The sequence below is a fragment of the Balearica regulorum genome, chromosome Z (genome assembly GCF_011004875.1).
Source record: "Balearica regulorum gibbericeps isolate bBalReg1 chromosome Z, bBalReg1.pri, whole genome shotgun sequence".
In the NCBI taxonomy this organism is placed as follows: domain Eukaryota; kingdom Metazoa; phylum Chordata; class Aves; order Gruiformes; family Gruidae; genus Balearica; species Balearica regulorum.
In genome coordinates, this window is record NC_046220.1 from 35,874,759 (window position 1) to 35,893,366 (window position 18,608).

Sequence of the window (18,608 nt, forward strand, 5' to 3'; positions counted from 1 at the left end):
GTAGCCAGCAGGGAAATGGCTCCCTGAGACACAGGAGCACACTAGGAGGCAATACCGCCTGACACGCGGGGCACACCGACCGCAGACCCCCGTTTCCCTCGTTGCCCTGCAGGGACACCGGCACGGCCTTCGCAAGTGCGGTGCCACAGCCTTGGCCCCCAGCACGCCTGACGACCTCGGGCGGGGCTCGGCGCGGGGTCACCCCGGAGCAGCCGAGAAGCCCCGGCAGAAGCCCGGCATCTCCGGCCCCTCCGGCGCCCTCCACATCGGAGCGCGGCCCCCGCCCGGCGGCGGGCGGAGGCGGTGCTTGCGGCGCGGGGCGGTCCCGGCGTGGCCCCGGACCCGGGTGCCGCTCCCGCGGCGGCCCGGTGGCCCCGGCCTGGCAGCGACAGAGCCACCCGGGAAGCGGCTCGGCGCTGGGGACCCGCCGGCCGCAATGGGAACCAACGCCCCGCCGCGCCGGGAGCCGCTCGCCCGCGGCCCCCACGTAAGTCAGCGGTTTCTCTCGCCGCCGGCGGGGGTCCCGAGGGGGGAGGGCCCGGCGGTGCGGGCGGGGGACCGCCTGCGGGCATGCCCGCCGTGCAGGGGCTGCGGGAGCCGCCCTTTGCCAGCCGCTGTCCCCCCGGCGGGGGAGCGAGCCGGGGCGGCCCTGCGGGGGAAGACGAGCCGGCAGCCGGCGTGCGGTGAATCCCGGGAGCGAGCTCCCCTGCCCGCTCGGCGAGGATGTCACGGCAGGTGCCGCCTCCAGGGCCAGCGCGGACCCGTCTCTGTCCCTCCGTTCCGCCATCTGGCATGTGGGGTTCGCGGCCGTGCTGGCTAATGTGCTGGGAATTCAGAAGTTCTCCGGAGAACGGTGCTAAATGGTTGCCCCTTTGTGCCCGTTCTCCCTGGATTCTCTTTTCGTTATTAAGTCCATAGCAAGCTATGGGGAGCTAGTGACCTTCCCGAAGCTAGCACTCGATTCCTTGTCACTCTGTCTATTATGAGAGATTAGATTTGGACTCACCCATGTTGAGGTATTACCCGGAGGGTGGTCTCGGCAGGCTTTTAGGATTATTAATCAGTTTATTTTGCTGATGTACTAGTGGCAATGAGGAATGGCCCCGCCATGCCAGGTGCTGTACAGGCACCGTGGGAGGAAAGTCACGAACCCTCAGAGGATTCACATCCAAGCAGGATATGGACAGGGGTTGGGAGAGAGACATGAATGCAAGCAGGGTAACAAAGGGGCTTGAGTTCTGTGGGGTAATTTTTTAGGCAGGTTTTCTTAGAAGGTATTCAGCTAACAACTGAAGTGAAAGCAACATTGAGGGTAAGGCAGGGAAGAGGCATACAGCAGGGAAAAGAGTGACAGCAGGTCCAGAAAGGTTGGGAAGGTGGCACTGGGGAGAGGGGCAAAAAGCCAGCCAAGCCCACCGGGGGTTGTTCTGATTCCTTGCCCCTAGGCCAGCACTCCCTTTAGCAAGCAGTGCTGCTGATACTGTTGCCCCAGACTGTTGACTTTGTCACCTGTATAGCAGGTTTTGTAGCTGCCTGTCAGCTGTTTTATACTGCTGGGGGATATGGCTCTCTGCATGCAGGAACAGTATGGAAAAGGCATCGGAGGTGATGCCTGCCAAAATACAAAACAAAAGGTGTGTGCCTATTATGCAAATAAGGCTTGTCCCATTTGAATCTGAATGTCTTACCATGTCAGCTGGAAATACCTCTTTCTCTGAAGTGTTTCTTTACATATCCTCCCTTTCCTCTTGCCTCCCAGCCAGCTAGGACTTCCAATTTGGCTCCAGGTTTCCCTGAGATCTGGAGGTGATGAGAAATACTATCACCTCAGATACTCGCCAATGAAGGCTTCCATCTAGGACTCAGATTTAGGCTGGATTTCCAACAAGCACTGAAAACATGCCCATTGTCCTTAATTTTAAGTAAGAAATTAATTGACAACACTCTTTGCCTTCTTGTAACAGTGTTTCCCTGTGGTGCTGTAAGTCCAAGTGTGACACCACGTGTTATGTGTCAGTACATAAGATGCTAAAGAGCAAACCAACTTTTGAACAGAAGTGAAAATTAACAAATCTTCCCATTCATATTAAGAAAATCAAGGGTGCTTATGTAAACAATAGAATATTTGCATGTTCCCTAAGGCTTTAAATTAGAATGTTAGTACACAAAGACTAAATAGACTTTTTGACTTGGGAGCACTCTTCTACCAGAAGATTTCTCACCTCTGCTGCGTTGTTCCTTTGGCATATCCTACTTAACAAGTCTACCTGCAGCCTGGAGAACTTTAGCTAGTAAGAAGGTTGGCAGCCCACACTAGGGGAGGTAATTAAGGAAAGGAGATTCCCATCAACACTGTGCTGCTCAGGGAAAGGGGATTTTTATGGGTTATGTAGAACTGAGACTAGTGCTGAGTCAAGGGTCCCGGGAATCTTTTCCATAAACCAGCATGATTTCATGTGGTAGAAGCTAATCATAGTGATCTTCCCACAAAGTACTTAGCTTTCAAAATACAAAATGTCCTTCTGAAAATCCTGTTCAAATTGGATGCTTTTTCTTACAATTTCATTGGAGAAGATTAAGATGGCTCATAGAACTTTGTATGAGGAAAGGCAGGCATGAAAGCATGGTACACAATGTCAGTATTTCATAACTGCCTTTCAGAGATGCACAAGGAGGTTTCAGAAAGCACAGGAAAAGTAAGAGGGAGTGCCTCTCACAACATAGAGTCTCACTAGCCAAACGGCAGGGACATTCAGGCCGAGTTTCTAACAAACACTGCCTCAGCAGCCAGGCCAGTCAGAAAGTGATCCATACCCATATGACTTTCAGTAACCTCCTACATCCTGGCACATAGAGGGCCTTGGGAAAAGAGGCAGCTAGTCACGCAGTGGTATATGCTCTTTCCCAGAGGGACTCAGCATAGCCTATGGATACGTGTGTTAAAGTTAGAACATCTATCAGGAGAGTTGCCCATCTTGCAAAACCAGGGAATATTTTAGCAGTTGCTTTTATTTCTTTGTAATTCTAAACCATATTTCATTAAAATATCCAGTACTAAATCCAAGCTTTAATGAAAGAACATGGATAGCAAATCCAGCTGAGAAACTTAGACTATCCTGAAGGTTAAGTCAGAACAACAGCTGACTCAGATGCTCTTCATGCGACTTTTTTTCCAGATAAGTATCAAAAAGAAGGAAGGAAAGAAGTAAATGGCCATTTAACATGCGGGGTATTTTTCTTTCCTAAATGTCATCCTGAACACCAAAGATTTGCTCTTCATCATTTACAAGGTCCTGGCTTCCTGTCCAAGTAAAGCACATTTACAGAAGGTTGTTGGTTGAAGATTTTCTATGCACTCTTTAGAGATGCACCTCTTTTAAAATTGTGTGCTTGTTTTTGCTTTTCCTTGACTTTTGTTTTTTGCTTGGAAAAACAAAATAATTTCTGGAGATTGCTGGTAATGGAAATAAGGGCTACAGATACTCCAAACAAAAAAAAAAAAAAAAAAAAAAAAAAAGAGGACATTTTATTCTTGACCTAGAATTGAAAAACAAAGATGTAGTTTTGTGTAACGCCTCATACAGAATACACTGTGCTTTTGACTGGCATTTGAGCCTTCCATTACATCTCTGCTAGCTTCTTCAAATGAAATAGCCAGGTAATAGGTTAGGATCTAAGATTGCTGTAAAAGCGACGTGATTAAAGAAGACATTCAAATAACTCAGCTAATGATGCCTAGGGTGTTACAAGCTTCCATGACAGGAGGAATTCCCTTTGCTTAGTGAACAGCTACAGCTGCACTTCTTTGCACATTTTATTTGCTCTCTCAAAATTTCATCATCTGTCTTTGAAATTGTAAACTGACCATACGCTTTGTAGTGTAACCATCTTTACAATCACATTTTCTTCTTTCATCACATTTTTTGTCTTAGTGCAGTTAATAGCCAAAGTAAAAGTCTACAAAGTACACACAAAACAAAATCTTTTAATATGGAAAAAAGGTGGAAATACGTGCTTACTATTATCATTCTTTAGTCCTGACATTATATCTCTGCCTAACAGATTTTTTTTTATTATGTAGTAGCACTAGTACCACTTAAAATTAGAAATTAGGAATCACCAGTGAAGACATAATATTTCAAATATTTGTCAGCCATCAGTCCCATTGAAAACACAGCTGCGTGCAAGTAGGATGCCATAGAGCCTCAGAAGGGGTAAGAAAGATGTAAAAAAAGAGGTATTAGTTGGACAAAAAGAGCAAATAGGAACCTCTAGACCTGTTTGCAACACAGGAGGTATTTATTAATAGTGACAAGAGGCCAGAGTTTGATGCAGTATTCCTCCTTACTGCCATTGAACTTTCTTTTCAACACTGTATATCAATTTTAAGTGGAAAAATTAGGCAGTCTTATCACTAGATAAGATTTCTGGCTCCTCCCCTCCTTTTCTCCCAGCTTCTGGCCTGTTGGACTTCCCGCTCCACTACAGTGCAGCTCTTGCACCTTTGTTAGAGCTCACAAGCCTTCGCAGACCCAAATGCACAGCTCCAGACAGACAACACAACCCACCCTTAGTCTCTTTGCATGCACCGAAAGGAAGATTGGAGTGAGGGCAGAGGGTTGCGTGGTGCAGAGCAGAACACAAGATCAGAACCACAGCATTACTGGAACATAGTAATTTTGGTATCTTCCATCTTTAAAATTGTGATAACACAGTAGGAATGAAGCAGAAACGACTTAGGTTTAGCTTCCACCTAAATCTGGATAGAGAATTAAGCTCAGTCTTACAAACTTGCCTCTTTAAAGAAATGTAAACAACTTGTTATTGTGATAAAAGCCCAAAGTGACCAGAACTGAGAAAGCTTAACGGAACTTGCTTTCTGGTCTTTCATATATGAGAGGCATTTGCATCCAGATAACTTGCCTGTTTCTTTTTCTTCTTCTTTTTTCTTCTTTTTCTTCTTTTTCTTTTCTTCTTCTTCTTTTTCTTCTTCCTTTTTCTTTTTTCTTCTTCCTTTTTCTTTTTTCTTCTTCCTTTTTCTTTTTTCTTCTTCCTTTTCTTTTTCTTCTTCCTTTTCTTTTTCTTCTTCCTTTTCTTCCTTTTCTTCTTCTTCTTCTGGCTTCCTCAATCAAATATGCACAACAAATAACTCCCACCTGTAGCTGAGCTGGAAACTAGGATCTGGTATTTGCCAAACTTACCCACCATTCTTACCTAGTGATGACAGCTTCCAATCAAGTTGATTCCTCGCTGGCTTTTGTCCAAATATTCTATGTACAGTGGCTGTATTCATTCCTGTTTGAACATACCCCATGTTGTTTTAAGTAAACCTTACTGTCTGCTGATCAAGGGGTTTAGATGTACAGCACAGGCATCAGCACAGTACGAGGAAGAATTCCATCACAAGAATCACCCCAGCCTAGGCTGCTGCCATCGTTGTCCAAGACCAACTGGTCTGAAGCCAGGTTGGATATGTTGAACTGTGTCATATTCCCCAGTGGATGTTTGATGTGTGTCAACAACCAGCTATAGCAATCATATTTTTTCCAACAGGACTGAACAGGAGTGGAACTTCAGAAGAAAGAGACAAACTATAACCTTAACAGCTTTTAATCCAAGTAAAGAAAACAGACCCTTTTGAAGGATTAAACAGATCACACAAGCAGTGAATCACATGATGACAGCAAAAAGTGGGTTAGTTCCACTGTTTTATTTTTAGAGAGAAGGAGTAGCAAAGAAAAGTTTTGTGGGTTTTTTCCGCTGAAATTAAGATAAAGGCTCAAGTTGTTAGAGATCGAACAAAGTGGAAAAAATCCCGTTAAGGTTGCTAGCACTCTTTCCAGTGCTTTGCATGGGTTTCAGATGGATACTATCTCACACACCCCCCACACCCTCCCCAACCAAGGAATTTGCTAGAATGAAGATTGCTTTTCATACCATGCCTCTATCACATCCTACAACTCTACCTAGTTACTGGAAACTTGACTCAAATTGTATAGGTTATAGGCAAATTCAATTCTATTGTAATATACCAGACATCAGCGTATGCCATCTCTCCAATAAGAAAGAAGAGGCTGTAAATCTGTTATAGAAGACTGGCAGCTCTAAAGAAAATCCCGATATTTTTTAGCTAATTCCTAGTTATTTCAATGAGATTCACAATTCTGCTTGTTACCTAGGGTTTTGATGCACCTGATTTTAACATAGAATCATAGAATCATTTGGGTTGGAAGAGACTCTTAAGATTGCTGAGTCCAGCCATAAACCTAGCACTGCCAAGTCCACCTTAAACCACCTCCCTAAGCACCACGTCTACATATCTTTTAAATACCTCCAGGGATGGTGACTCAACCACTTCCCTGGGCAGCCTGTTCAAGTGCTTGACAACACTTTTGGTGATGAACTTTTTCCTAATACCCAGTCTAAACCTCCCCTGGCACAACTTGAGGCCATTTCTTCTCGTCCTGTTGCTTGTTACTTGGGAAAAGAGACCAACCGCCAGCTGGCTACAGCCTCGTTTCAGGGAGTTGTAGAGAGCGAGAAGGTCTCCCCTCAGCCTCCTCTTCTCCAGGCTAAGCAACCCCAGTTCCCTCAGCTGCTCCTCATAAGACAGCTCCCTTCACCAGCTTTGTTGCTTTTCTTTGGACATACATTCCCCCCGAAACAGGGAACAAATTTTCAGAGTTTTGGATTTTCTCTCCCTTGGCCAGGAATTCTGTGCCTAATAGTCTTCTCTACATACAGCTCCTGTTTTTGTTTCAGCATAAGACACTAAGCAAAGATATGAGACATCTAAATTTCCCTTTGCATAGCACGTATGTCATTGTCTTATGCTCCATCTCTTCCCTTTCTTTGAAACATCAGATATAAGCTGCAAGCCCATGATGTGATATGGGCCTAGCTAACACACTGCTGGGGTCGCTTGCAGTTACTATTAACTGCACAGGTCAACTGGTAGTTTTAACTGGGAAGAACAAACAGGAAAATGCAGGAAGGTAATAACTCGTTATGCTTTCCCTACTGTCTGTATCTGTTTATATTCTCCTTATATCATGTAGTATGTGTTACACAAGGTCTTTTCCTGCAAGTAATATTCATAACGGAGTGCGTTCACACCAGCAGAGCACTGCTGTGCCAGAGTCTTCAGAAGTTATTAGTTTGGCTTTGTCAGAAGGACCTGCTCTTCTGAATGCACTGTGACCCTTACCTTTAAAATTCAAGTTACTTTCAAGTATTTCAGGCTGGACAGTACAGAATTGACATGGACAGCTGCCTCTAGTTGCTTTTGAAAATCTTTTAGCCTATGTTTTCACTTTCTTATACTCAGAAACTGGTTTTGACATAAATAAAATGGATGTAAATGAAGACTTAAGGAAAGAAGTAATTAAAGCTCCACCTCATGTAGATGTTTATTTAAAAAGACATAGTCCTTTGCTTTCAGGAGGGAAGAAGTAACGTGGTGCTTAGCCCCAGTGCAGAAGATCACAGTGCTACTGAGTCTGTCCACACTATCCATCTCCTGGACATAGTCATGCACTGACAAATCCCTTGTCAGACCACAGTCTAGTACCTTTCACCTCTTTCAGGATGGGTTTCCAAAGACTATGATCTTTGAGCCAGCTGCAAACCAAACCAGATGATCTTGGTCCTTCTGGTCAAATCTTAAGCAGCAAGACCTCTCTAGAAAGAAGTAAGCTCCTCATCTCCAGCATTTCCCAACACTTTGTGTATTAATGTCTGTTAAGTCCCTGCGGTGCTGTTACCATTTCTGCATAGCTTTTTGATGAGGAGAGCACCAATGAATTAATGTGAAAGCTGAGATCCTACTCCTCTAATGAGCCCCAGCACTGCCTCAGGGTTTGGCAAGGAGAAAGGGCCACTGTCACTGGAGACTTTGAGCAGCAAAGGGTAAGGCTAACTGGAGCAGGCAGGTTATGGGCTGAGGCTTCTCCTTCCATCTCATCTTTCTGGAGAGCCTTTGTCTCTCTGCTGGAGAGACTTGGGGTAGGGCTCACTCAGTTACACGAGATAAATTTCATCCTATTTATGTAATATGTGAGGTCTGTGGGGGAGAAATAACCAAAAGGAACATAAAATTTCCCTCTTCTTCTGCAGCTTGTGCTGCAAGATGCTGAAACACCATTAGAACATTTCTGGGAAAAAAACCCAAACCAAAACAACAACACATCAAGAGATGTACTGATGCTGTTGTTAGAATAATTGACTCTCAATGCAGTTGCTTCTAGCTGCGTAAGTACTAGTATAATTCTGAATTTGTAAATATACACACACTTTCATACACTCATGCTCAAGTATGATTCAGGCTTTTCCTCAGCATTTTGTTTCAGTGAAACCAGATGTAGATTATACCAGTGAGCTTATCATAACCTGATGGCATTTACAGGAGACAATTCAAATTACTTATAATGACATTTCCAGAACGCACATAGTTTTTTAAGCAAGGTGTAATATGCACAAAGAAAATCTAGTGATGCAGAGAACAATGAAAACAACTTAAGTGGGACATGAATTGAACCTAAGGTGCATTCCAGTTGCTATTACTACCTCTGGTCAGTATTTCGAGTTAAGATCCCCGGTAATTTGAGAACTGGGTGTGCTGCAATATTCTCAAAACACTGAGGCTTTTAGGAGCTATGACTCATTGGACCACAGCTGTCTGAGGACTTTCTGAACGTCACCATAAGATGTTCTATCTCTCTTGGGAAACAGTCAATTCAGAATTTTAAATTCCCAAGGGCAAGTCTAAAGGCTTTTTACTTTACTTTTTAGATTACATTTCCTCAATTCCTATTTAAGAGTCTTTTCTAGTTGAAGACTTCAGTACTTGTTCCTCAAAGCCTTTCTAAATAAATTTTCTTAACTGCTAGAAAAGTCAGCTTTTTCTCCCTAGTAAAGGACAAGAATGCAGCCATTCCCATTCCTTGCATCTGTTTTCTTTCAGGTAAGTCAGACACAGGAGTCACTATTAAGGCTAATTTTTCTGAGAAGTAGAGGGAGAAAGTAGAAAGGATTTGAGACACCTCAGATATTATATGGATGAACAAAGATACATTTTGGACGGAAAAACTGTCAGAGTGTAGGTTCCAAACAGCTGAACGTGGCACAGGCTTGATTAAATGGATGGCCCTACCACATTAGACTGTCAGGTTCCAGCCACCCAGATCAGAGGGAGAAAAATGGGTGAAGAATTCTCATTTTACTAGGATTGCATGACACTAGCTACCAAAATGCTTTATTTAGGTCTTCCATAGCAAAATACAGCGAGCATAGGTTGCTGTTGTTACACTTGGTGCCTGGGGTATTGAACCCTCAGGAACTGCAGGCATTCCTTGACTGAATGACCAAAGTCATAGAATTCTGCAGCGCTCTTCATGACCTACAGGCAGGTGCTCTAACTGTAGAGGGCTCTAGTTCCTCACAGCCTGCAAGTTCAGGCAACCTCCTTATTTTCCGTTTCTGTCCTCGCTTTTCATCTCCTACAGGCAACCTCACAGTCCACAGTTTTCAGACAGCCTTCATTTTAAAAGCTCTTAACGTGATGGTAGTCCTCACTGAAGCTCTGAGATAATTCAGCAGTTTTAAGTGGCTTGCTCTGATGTCTGTTGCATCAGGTTATTCCATATACAAACAGCCAGTAAGAGGCTGTCCTGACACAAGGATGCGGTTCCTCGTTATGAAGGCAAACCAGCGCATGACCTAGAACCACCACCACCACCATGGACAGCCCCCGCCCCAGCCCTTCGTCAGGGAGATGTCCCAGCTGGACGGTGCTCACGGCTCCTGCCCCGTCACTCCGAAGGCGGCCGCGGCAGGAGGTGCGCGCTGCCAGGCCACCAGGGAAGGCCCCCGGGGCCGGCCCCGAGCTGCAGATCACGGCGCGGCTGTTGGCGGCCCGGGAGATGCCCGCCGCTCAGCGGGGCCCGGCCTCCCCTCCCCCAGCCCTCCGCGGAGGCGGGCGGGACGGGGCGGGACCTTCCCGCCGGGGGTGGTGCCTTCGTGCCGGCTCGGCCTGCGATGCGCTCGGTTTCCAGCGCCGCCGCTGCGGTCTCGGCGGGGCGGTGAGGTGGCCGCGGAGCGAGGTGACCGCGAAGCGGGGCCGCGCAGTCTTGACCCGGCCTACGCGGTGTCGGTGCGCCCAGACGGACCGGGGCCGCTCAGGGTCGTGCTGCCGGGGGGCGGGGAGGGGCGCGTGGTACCGGCTAACGGCCCGGCGGGGCGGGAGCATTGCAGAGCCGTCGGTGACCGCGCCGGGGCGTCATCGGGCGGGAAGAGCTGCCCCCCGCTGCGCCTGGGCGGTGTCACCCGCCGCAGCCGGCGGGGGAGGAGGGGGCGCATGCGCCCGGGGCGCTGCCGCCAGGGTGGTGCCGGCCGGAGCGTGCGGGGCGTGTGAGGACGTGTGCGGCGGGGTATGGAGCGAGTGGGCCTGCGTGGGGGTCACGGGCAGGGGGCTGTGGTGGCGTTCGGCGGGAACGGCCTTGCCAAGGCGTGCGTGCCTGTACGCGTCTTGGGGAGACGGCCCTTTCCGGGGGAATAAAGGCAACGGCCGCTGGTGTGGGTGTGTACGCGTGTGCAAATCGGGGACAATGGGAAGGCTGTCCACAGCAGGGCACGTGCGCGGTTGTGCGTGTTGGAGGACTGGCGTTCCGCACGCGGATTTAACGGGCCTGTGGAGGAAACGAGCCAGCGGACAGACAGGCGCGCGCGGGTGTGCCGGGTGGCGGGAGGGTTTTCCGTGCAGAGGTGTGCGCTGGCGTATGTTGCGGGTGCGTGCGCGGCAGGAGTGGCGCTTTGCAGGTGTGGGAGGAAGTGCATCACGTTTCTTCGGAAATCATCATCCACCTTAAACTGAAAAACACTAAACTGGTTTAATTAGTGGTAATTTTCCCCATGCAGTTGGCACTTACATTGGCTTGTGATCAGTCCTTTTGCTAGGGTAAATGTTTTGGGTCTTCAGAAAAGCAGGTGTTAAAACTGACAGCAACAGAAAAACTGCGTCTGCGCCAAGACCTGTGTGTGTGCCTTAATTGCAACTTCTCGAAACTATTGTGTTGTAGAGATTTAAGGCAGTGCTAAAAATAATTCTGCTTTGGGGCTTGCTGAAGCCTAATGTTAACAGAAGCTGAAACGCACAAACAGCATGAATTGCTTTTGATTCTGGTCAGTTCATATGCCTTTGAAATATCTCCGTGTCTTCCTCCAAAATTATTCCAAGAGACCATTATTACAGGCAATAGCAACTGTAACTAAATGTGATCTGTGTGGCCAGAAGGATGTGTGATCTAGCAGTTCGGTTCTGGTAGATCTGTAGTTATGGTGGGCCATGAGGGGTTTTTTGGGTTTGTTGTTTGGTTTTTTTTTAAACTCACAGACTTACTATTTTAGGAGGTGGTATTTTCTGGATTTGGATTGAAGGGTTCTAAAATTTAGACACTGCTTGAAGATCAAGGAGGACAGAAAACTATTCTGCTTCTCAAAAGCCTGCTTTGCATAAATGAAGAGGTAACTGCTTTGTCGGAGGGGAAGTGATGGTTCTAGCTCAGGCAGGTAACTCGGAGTGAGCAGACTTTGGGTAAGCTCACTTTGTTACTTCGCTATTCTGTGCCCTTTTGCTTTGGCTTCTCGGTTTGTGTGGTATAGAATATGTACGCAGGAATGGCTTACTTGAAGAGTCTTGTGAGAGGCTTGCTTCTGACTATACTAACGTTATTCATGCAGTTTTGAAGACAAAGCTTGTAGGGATGTCAGAAGTGGCCTTCACATCTTCAACATGATTTTATTTGAATTAGTAGCTCTTTTTACATATGCAGTGCTCAGAGCCAACTCCAAAAAGAGGTTGTTTTATAGATGAGAAAGCAGTGGTTCCCTTAGATCTGAACCTAGCTGATGTGGTTTCAGATTTCACTCAGTGATACAGCATAACATGCTCTCTAACCTACCTTTATGCAGCATCTAAAATCCCAGAGTACACTCTCCATGTTTTCGACATGAGGTACTACTGAATTTCTTACATACATTTAAAATATTTCAAGTCTGTTGGACCAAAAGAAAGACAAAAATTAATTTAAAACAGCCATCATATACGCACATAACTGCATATGTTTTCAGTGTGAGGAAATAATTAATTTGCCTGAAGGATTATCATCTGACCCTTTGAAAGTGTAAAACTAATTAACATACTACTTTTGAAGTGAGGGTTAAATGTAAATTCAAATGAAGAAGCTCAATGTAAATCAAGTAGTATCTATTACCTTATGGCCGAAACCATAGAACTCAGCTTAATTTGTCACAATAGTAATCAAATGCTGAAATTCCAGGCTGCATCTATGCTACTGAAGTTGGTTGGCGTTGCCATGGCTGCTTTGCTTCAGCAAATGAGAAATGGCATTTCTTCTGAGCTTAGTCACGGCAGCCGTCTTTGCTTTTTGCCACTTCAGTTTCATTCTGGAAGGTAGTGTAAACTACTCTCTCAGGAGTCATGGTTGTTGGAGTTAAACTAGAAAAAAAAATCACTGTCAGTCATAGTTCTGCAGAGCCATAAAGGATTGCAAGGGGAGACTAGAAATGTCTCTTAGCTTTCATAACTTGGGATAGATTCCTGATCACCCTAACATGACTATTGTACCAAAACATTGTTTCTTTATATGTGATAAAACCTAAGCTAATCTGTGTTAAAAACAGGGAAATCTTTGAAAAGTTGCTGAATTTCATAAGTTTCATAGGACTGGGATGTCACAATAGCCTTTCTTTTAAAAATTTACTGGGAAAAAAAAAAAGTAAATGTAATATAAAAAGAGTATGAAATTAGATGTCAATATTGTCATGCTTGCATAGAAGCTTCTCAGAAAGAGCTTCCCCAGCTGTCAGAACCAGTAGAGAGATTGACACTGCTCTGTCCAAGTCAGAGATGAGCAATCCTTGTGCGTTAATCTGGAAAAAGTTCACTTGGCATTAAACTAGAGTAAAAATCTGACACAATGTTAGATTTTATACTGAAAGGATGGTACTTACTTAAACTCCAATTATTTTTTTGAAGGAGAACAACAAAAAAGTTATAAATAGCTAGTCTGATGCCCTCTTCAACCAACTCAGTAGTTTCAGTTTGGGGGGAGATAGGAAATTTGGGTTATTTTGGGGGAGTTATTGCTGTATACTTTTTGTATAGGCTTTTCTTTTTTTCTCAATGTTTTTTCCAATTGCTAAACAAAAAAAAAAATCACAATAAAAACAGTAAGGGAAAATGGTAAAGAGAAGATAGGTAAATATTAAAAATTATTACATAGTTTAATCAGCTACTAATCAAGCTGTAAAACTGTATTAGAAGAAACCTCTTGTTAGAATAACTGTTGATCTTGCCTGTAAAAATACTGAGTTTCTGTGGCATTTTAATTGTCAGAACCCCCCTTTTTTTTAATAGCCTCCAAATTGCCTGATGGTAACCATCATCCTTATTTGTCTAATTGTCTCCAAAAGTTGTCGTACTGTAACCTAATACTGTATTATTTAATATCTGCATGTACTTTGGCTTGCAAAATAGTATGGAAGGGGTTTAGAAGTCAATGTTTAACTTGCTTTACCTCACCAAAGTGTGTTTAACAGATATGTAAACTGACTTGGGCAAAAACTTTCTCTTTTTGTTCACTGAGTCTGTCACTGGATGTATCTTTCAGCAGTTTGTTCCACTGTGTGGTTTTGGAATATGAGATTTTTTTTCTTTCATTTATTAAGGCAGCTATACTTTTTCCACTTATACAGAAGTTTCCATCTGACCAGGAAAAAGGCATTTTACTGTTTAATAAGAGTTGAATTTCATAATGCTTAGATATTGTTTATGTAATTTTTTCATATATTATTTATAGGACTAGAGGTATTAAAGTGAGTTTTAACTAAAAAAAAAAAAAAATCTGTCCTTTTCTAAAATTTTCTAATGATAGGTACTGTCAAGTATCAGTTGTCTGTTGTCAATGGATGAGTTAGTATGTGCCCACAATTCTGGGCTGCACTTGTGCGTGCTGTTTGTGAAGTGTACCATTTACTTGCTATAAAGATTATTATTAATGCTGCTGCTTTTCTTTCTTTTTTTCCCCTATTATTTCAGGAGGTGTATTTCAAGAATCTTTCAAAACAGAAACAAAAGGAAGTCATGGAGAAGAATCAAAACAACCACAAACTTCGTGTTTGTGTTGCTACTTGCAACCGTGCTGATTATTCAAAATTAGCTCCCATTATGTTTGGTATTAAGGCAGAACCACAGTTCTTTGAGCTTGATGTCGTAGTGCTTGGTTCCCACCTGATTGATGATTACGGGTATGGTGAATCTTTGTATCTCTGCCAATCTGTTTCTGGGGTGTTAGTGATAACATCATGAATGTTAGGTAGACAAAATCCTTGTCATCGTGAATGTACACATCAAAATTTTAAATGGGTTTTTTTTCAGATTTTATTGCATTTTGCAGCTCCTTCTGAGATTGGTTGAAAAAAAAACCACCCAGAAATAGGCAATCTTGGAATGTTAGAAAGTTTTGTGTAAACGCTGTAATTGAGATCTTCAGTAGGATCACAGACTCAGTTCATTCAGATTTCCCTAAAAGTCTGGTGATTATCAAATGAGAATGTGCTACAGTTTTTGATTTTCACAGAGAGAAGATAATCTTCAGTCATGTTAAGTTGCAGCTCTTCCACCTTATAGTTAGTTATTGGAGAAAGTACTTACATGTTCCGTATCCCAGGGGAATACTGTTAGTTCTTCCTTTCAGGATTGTGGAGGAAGGAAAGGGTGGTTGTCTCTTTCTGACAAAATGAATAACTGATAGATATGTTAGGTGTGGTTTGGCAGGGGAGTTTAGGGTCCCCTCTGTAACACCCTATAAGTAAGCAGTCAGATCACCTGCCTGGCAGAACGGAATGTCTTGGTCCAATCTCTTCCTTTGGAAGGACTTACCACATCCCGGCTGAATATTCTCCTGTTTTCTGGGGAGAGGGAAGAAGGAACAGCATGTGTATTCTTGCTGGGGCTGTGGTTGATGTTTGGTTGGTTTTGCTCAGATTGCGTTTACTAGATTGGGCCCAGTAAGTGAAATAAGATAGGAAAATGTTTAGTTTGCAAGTCAAAATCAGACACTAGCATAAGGCTTGTAGCATATCAGCATTGTTGAACTTTTAGAAATGTTATGCATGTTTTCAAGTAAAGACACTTTTTGGACTTTCCAATGACAAATTTCGTCACTTTATAAGCTAGGGTGTGAGGAAGTTATATTATCTCCAACTACTAAAACCACAAGTTCCACTGCTGCCTTTTCTCAGTATAGTGTTGTGTTCCTTGCTTTTGTACTGGACGTTGTTTCCATCTAATAACATAACATGGCAAGGTGAATTCAACACCACAAAGCTAACCTGATTTGAAAAAACAAACAAACCCAATCAAACTTTTTCCCAGGTTAGCATGTTGAATTGCATCCTCTCTGGAGAAATAAGGTTATCGTGTTTCATTTGCTCAGGAGGAGAAACATGCCCTTGATTTTTTCTATAGTCCTGAACCCTTTGCTGTCTACAAGACTGGTGCAAAGTAATATGAGATACTACTTTTCCATTTCCAAGGTGTTTAACACCTGTCTGTCTGATGTAAATGATTTTTAATGCACAAAGCAATAGAGATTTTGATCTAAGAAATGTTGCTGTTAGTTGCTTTATGGTAATTATTCTTAAACCCTGGTACTGCTTGGGTGTTTTTTCAGGACCTAGCCCTGCACTCCTTAATCTGGGAGAGCCTGGAGAATTAGCGGGTCCTCAAAACTATGTGTTCCAGTGATTTGAGTAGGGTAATCAACAGTGGCAGAATTCAAATTATAGTGATCCTGTGAAATGTTTACTACTGAAACATTTCGAGGATAGTAAAAGACACTAAACCACTAAAAATGCAGTCTTGTTTGTTCCCTAGATTTTGATCTTTCAGAAGGGAAAGTATATAGAAGAAAAGAGAATTAAGTTTTTTGAGAGAAATGCACATAGTAGGGAAAAAGGCAGGTCTATGAAGGGTAATTGTAAGTGGAGTTGGAAATGTAATGCAGTTTGTGCTCTAAAAATCTGAGCCGCTTCACTCAGTCACATAAAAAGGATTTGCCTTTAAAAAAACCCCACAAATTACTTGACAAGTTACTTGTAGGAAAATATCCTGTGTGATACAGCAGTGAGCAGAATGAGTAGATAGATAGGGTTTACTGTAGTTACGCAGAATGCAGATTGCTTCTTGAGCATTTTATAATCTTTGCTATCTTTGCTTAGCTTGCAGATTGTGAGATTTTCATTTACAGAATGTGAGTAGTAGAGTGGAATTAATGAAAATTAAATCTGATTTAAATCAGTTTTAAAGTGTGATCCTTTGAATAAGACAGTGAATGTGTCAGATGGGTTGAAGACAAATGGGAAATTTCTGTGTTTTTTTTCTCTTTTATTCCAGCCAGAGTGTGCAGACTGCTTAGGTCAGGTCTAGTGACTGTGGAGTATAGTTAATCTCGTACAGATGTATGATCTTTCCTATTTCAAATACATAACTATAAACAATAACAATTCTCATTATTCAAGGAATGTTTTAATTTTCTCAATATGAAATGAAGCTAGTAGTATGTATGGAAAACCTTTTTTCAGTGCAAAAACCTGTTTCCTTTGAACTTAAGGCCTCTTTGTGTAATGATTTCTTAAGTCTATAAGTCTTGATACAACTCAAATAGAGAATCTGAAAAATGGATGCTAGCTGCAAGATGTCAGCATACCTTTCCTGAAAAGAAATCATGCCATGTCTATTCTCTGAAAGGGTCTGCAAACTCATAAACAAAGAGTTTGACTTCTGAGGGTTTCCAGGACACGTTCAGTAAGGCTCCTCCTTTATAAAGGTGTCTAGAAGAACTTGATGCTTGGAATATGAGGGAAGATCTTCTTATGGATGAGAACATTCTATTAAAATCTTAAAAACTAGTTTCCTCAGTGAAGGAGATGTGATAAGCAGGTCTTCGTTCAACCCCAGTACAAATACTCTAATGTGCGGTTATTTTGTTGAGCTATGTTGCTGTGAAACCAAGTTGTATTTACTCTAACCCTTCTCCTCTTACCTTCAGTAATACCTATCGTATGATTGAACAAGATGACTTTGATATCCATACAAGATTGCACACCATTGTGAGAGGGGAGGATGAGGCAGCTATGGTGGAGTCAGTGGGCCTTGCCTTAGTCAAGTTGCCGGATGTCCTGAACCGCCTGAAACCTGACATAATGATAGTTCACGGGGACAGATTTGATGCTTTGGCCCTGGCCACATCTGCAGCCCTGATGAATATTCGCATTCTTCACATTGAAGGTGGGGAAGTCAGTGGGACTATTGATGACTCCATCAGACACGCTATAACCAAACTGGCCCATTACCATGTGTGCTGCACAAGGAGCGCAGAGCAGCATTTGATAGCCATGTGTGAAGACCATGACCGCATCCTTTTAGCGGGCTGTCCCTCATATGACAAGCTTCTCTCTGCCAAAAATAAGGACTACATGAGTATTATACGCATGTGGCTAGGTGAGCAGTCCACTTTTTAATGTTTTTCTTATGACTTTCAACCTTTGACAAACTCAGTAACAAGGTCTGTGGGATCTGTTGACCAGTGGCTCTGAGAAAAGTATGGGAAAGAAACAGACAGACTTCTTGCTAGTAACTTGCAAGTTTGCTTAATTGGAGATGATTATCAAGCATCTACCTGCTTCTTCTCTAAAAACTAGTATATTTAGTGTATATATCTAGTATTTATTTATTTCTACACTTTCTTTTGATCTGTGTTCTACCATATATAGCTGGAAAGCTACAAATTTGCCCTAGTAAACACATCTAGTCCGTTTGCGAAATTGAAAAAATAACTCCTTGAATGGGTAATTTCCCTGAGCAAAACTGTTCAAAACCAGAACAGTCTTGGATGAACAGTTACTTTGGTGTAAAGGATGTATTTAAATAGAATCAGAGCTGTTCAGGGCTTATCTGAAAAAAAAAAATCAAAGGGAATTTATATTATGAACATTCTTTTGAGGAACACACTGCAACAGGGCAACATGCACCAAAGACTTTTGTTGTTTCATGTTCATTTACTTACAATAATTCCTATAAACAATGGGGTATTGTGTTTGCTTTTTATCTTTCACAAAGCAATCTCCTATATGGCACATTAACCTGTATAGTCAGAAGCTGGAATCTTCTTAGATCAGCAGGTGAATATTTTGCAGATAAACTTTTTTATCAAATGTACTAAACCAGGTATGACTGACTTTTTTTAAAGCAATGGGAATGAAGTCTTTGCTTGAGGATGGAGAACTGACAGAAAACCTCAGCAGCTTCAGAGCTTTCATGCTATTCCAGATTTACACTGGTGTGAGAACAGGCTCTTGACCCTGATATAGTTTTTCAAAGCTTTAAATGTAGGCCTGCCAGTTAACAGTTTGCTGGGGTTTTGGTAGTGGTCTCTAAAGTTCTGAGACTTTCTCAGAGTGCAAATAACAAGCTAGATCTTCCTGGTATTCCCTTGAGTTTTATGGTAGCATTGAAATTTATGTGTTAG

At 43.1% G+C, this 18,608-nt stretch overlaps 1 protein-coding gene across 7 annotated transcripts in view; it reads left to right on the forward strand.

Annotated features, from left to right (window-relative positions):
• Positions 1–304: 304 nt before the first annotated feature.
• The window catches only part of GNE (glucosamine (UDP-N-acetyl)-2-epimerase/N-acetylmannosamine kinase), a 35,197-nt gene continuing 16,893 nt past the window's right edge, over positions 305–18,608 (forward strand). The window contains exons 1-4 of one of the 7 annotated variants that reach the window (XM_075739378.1): positions 10,070–10,100; positions 13,747–13,798; positions 14,117–14,325; positions 17,130–17,581. In XM_075739378.1, coding sequence (XP_075595493.1) covers positions 14,162–14,325; positions 17,130–17,581 — 616 coding nt within the window. In that variant the 5' untranslated portion in view covers positions 10,070–10,100; positions 13,747–13,798; positions 14,117–14,161. Of the gene's footprint in view, positions 488–9,879; positions 10,101–10,281; positions 10,762–13,251; positions 13,799–14,116; positions 14,326–17,129; positions 17,582–18,608 lie in introns of those variants that run through there. The other 6 variants (XM_075739376.1, XM_075739375.1, XM_075739372.1 and 3 more) reach the window with 6 other exon arrangements.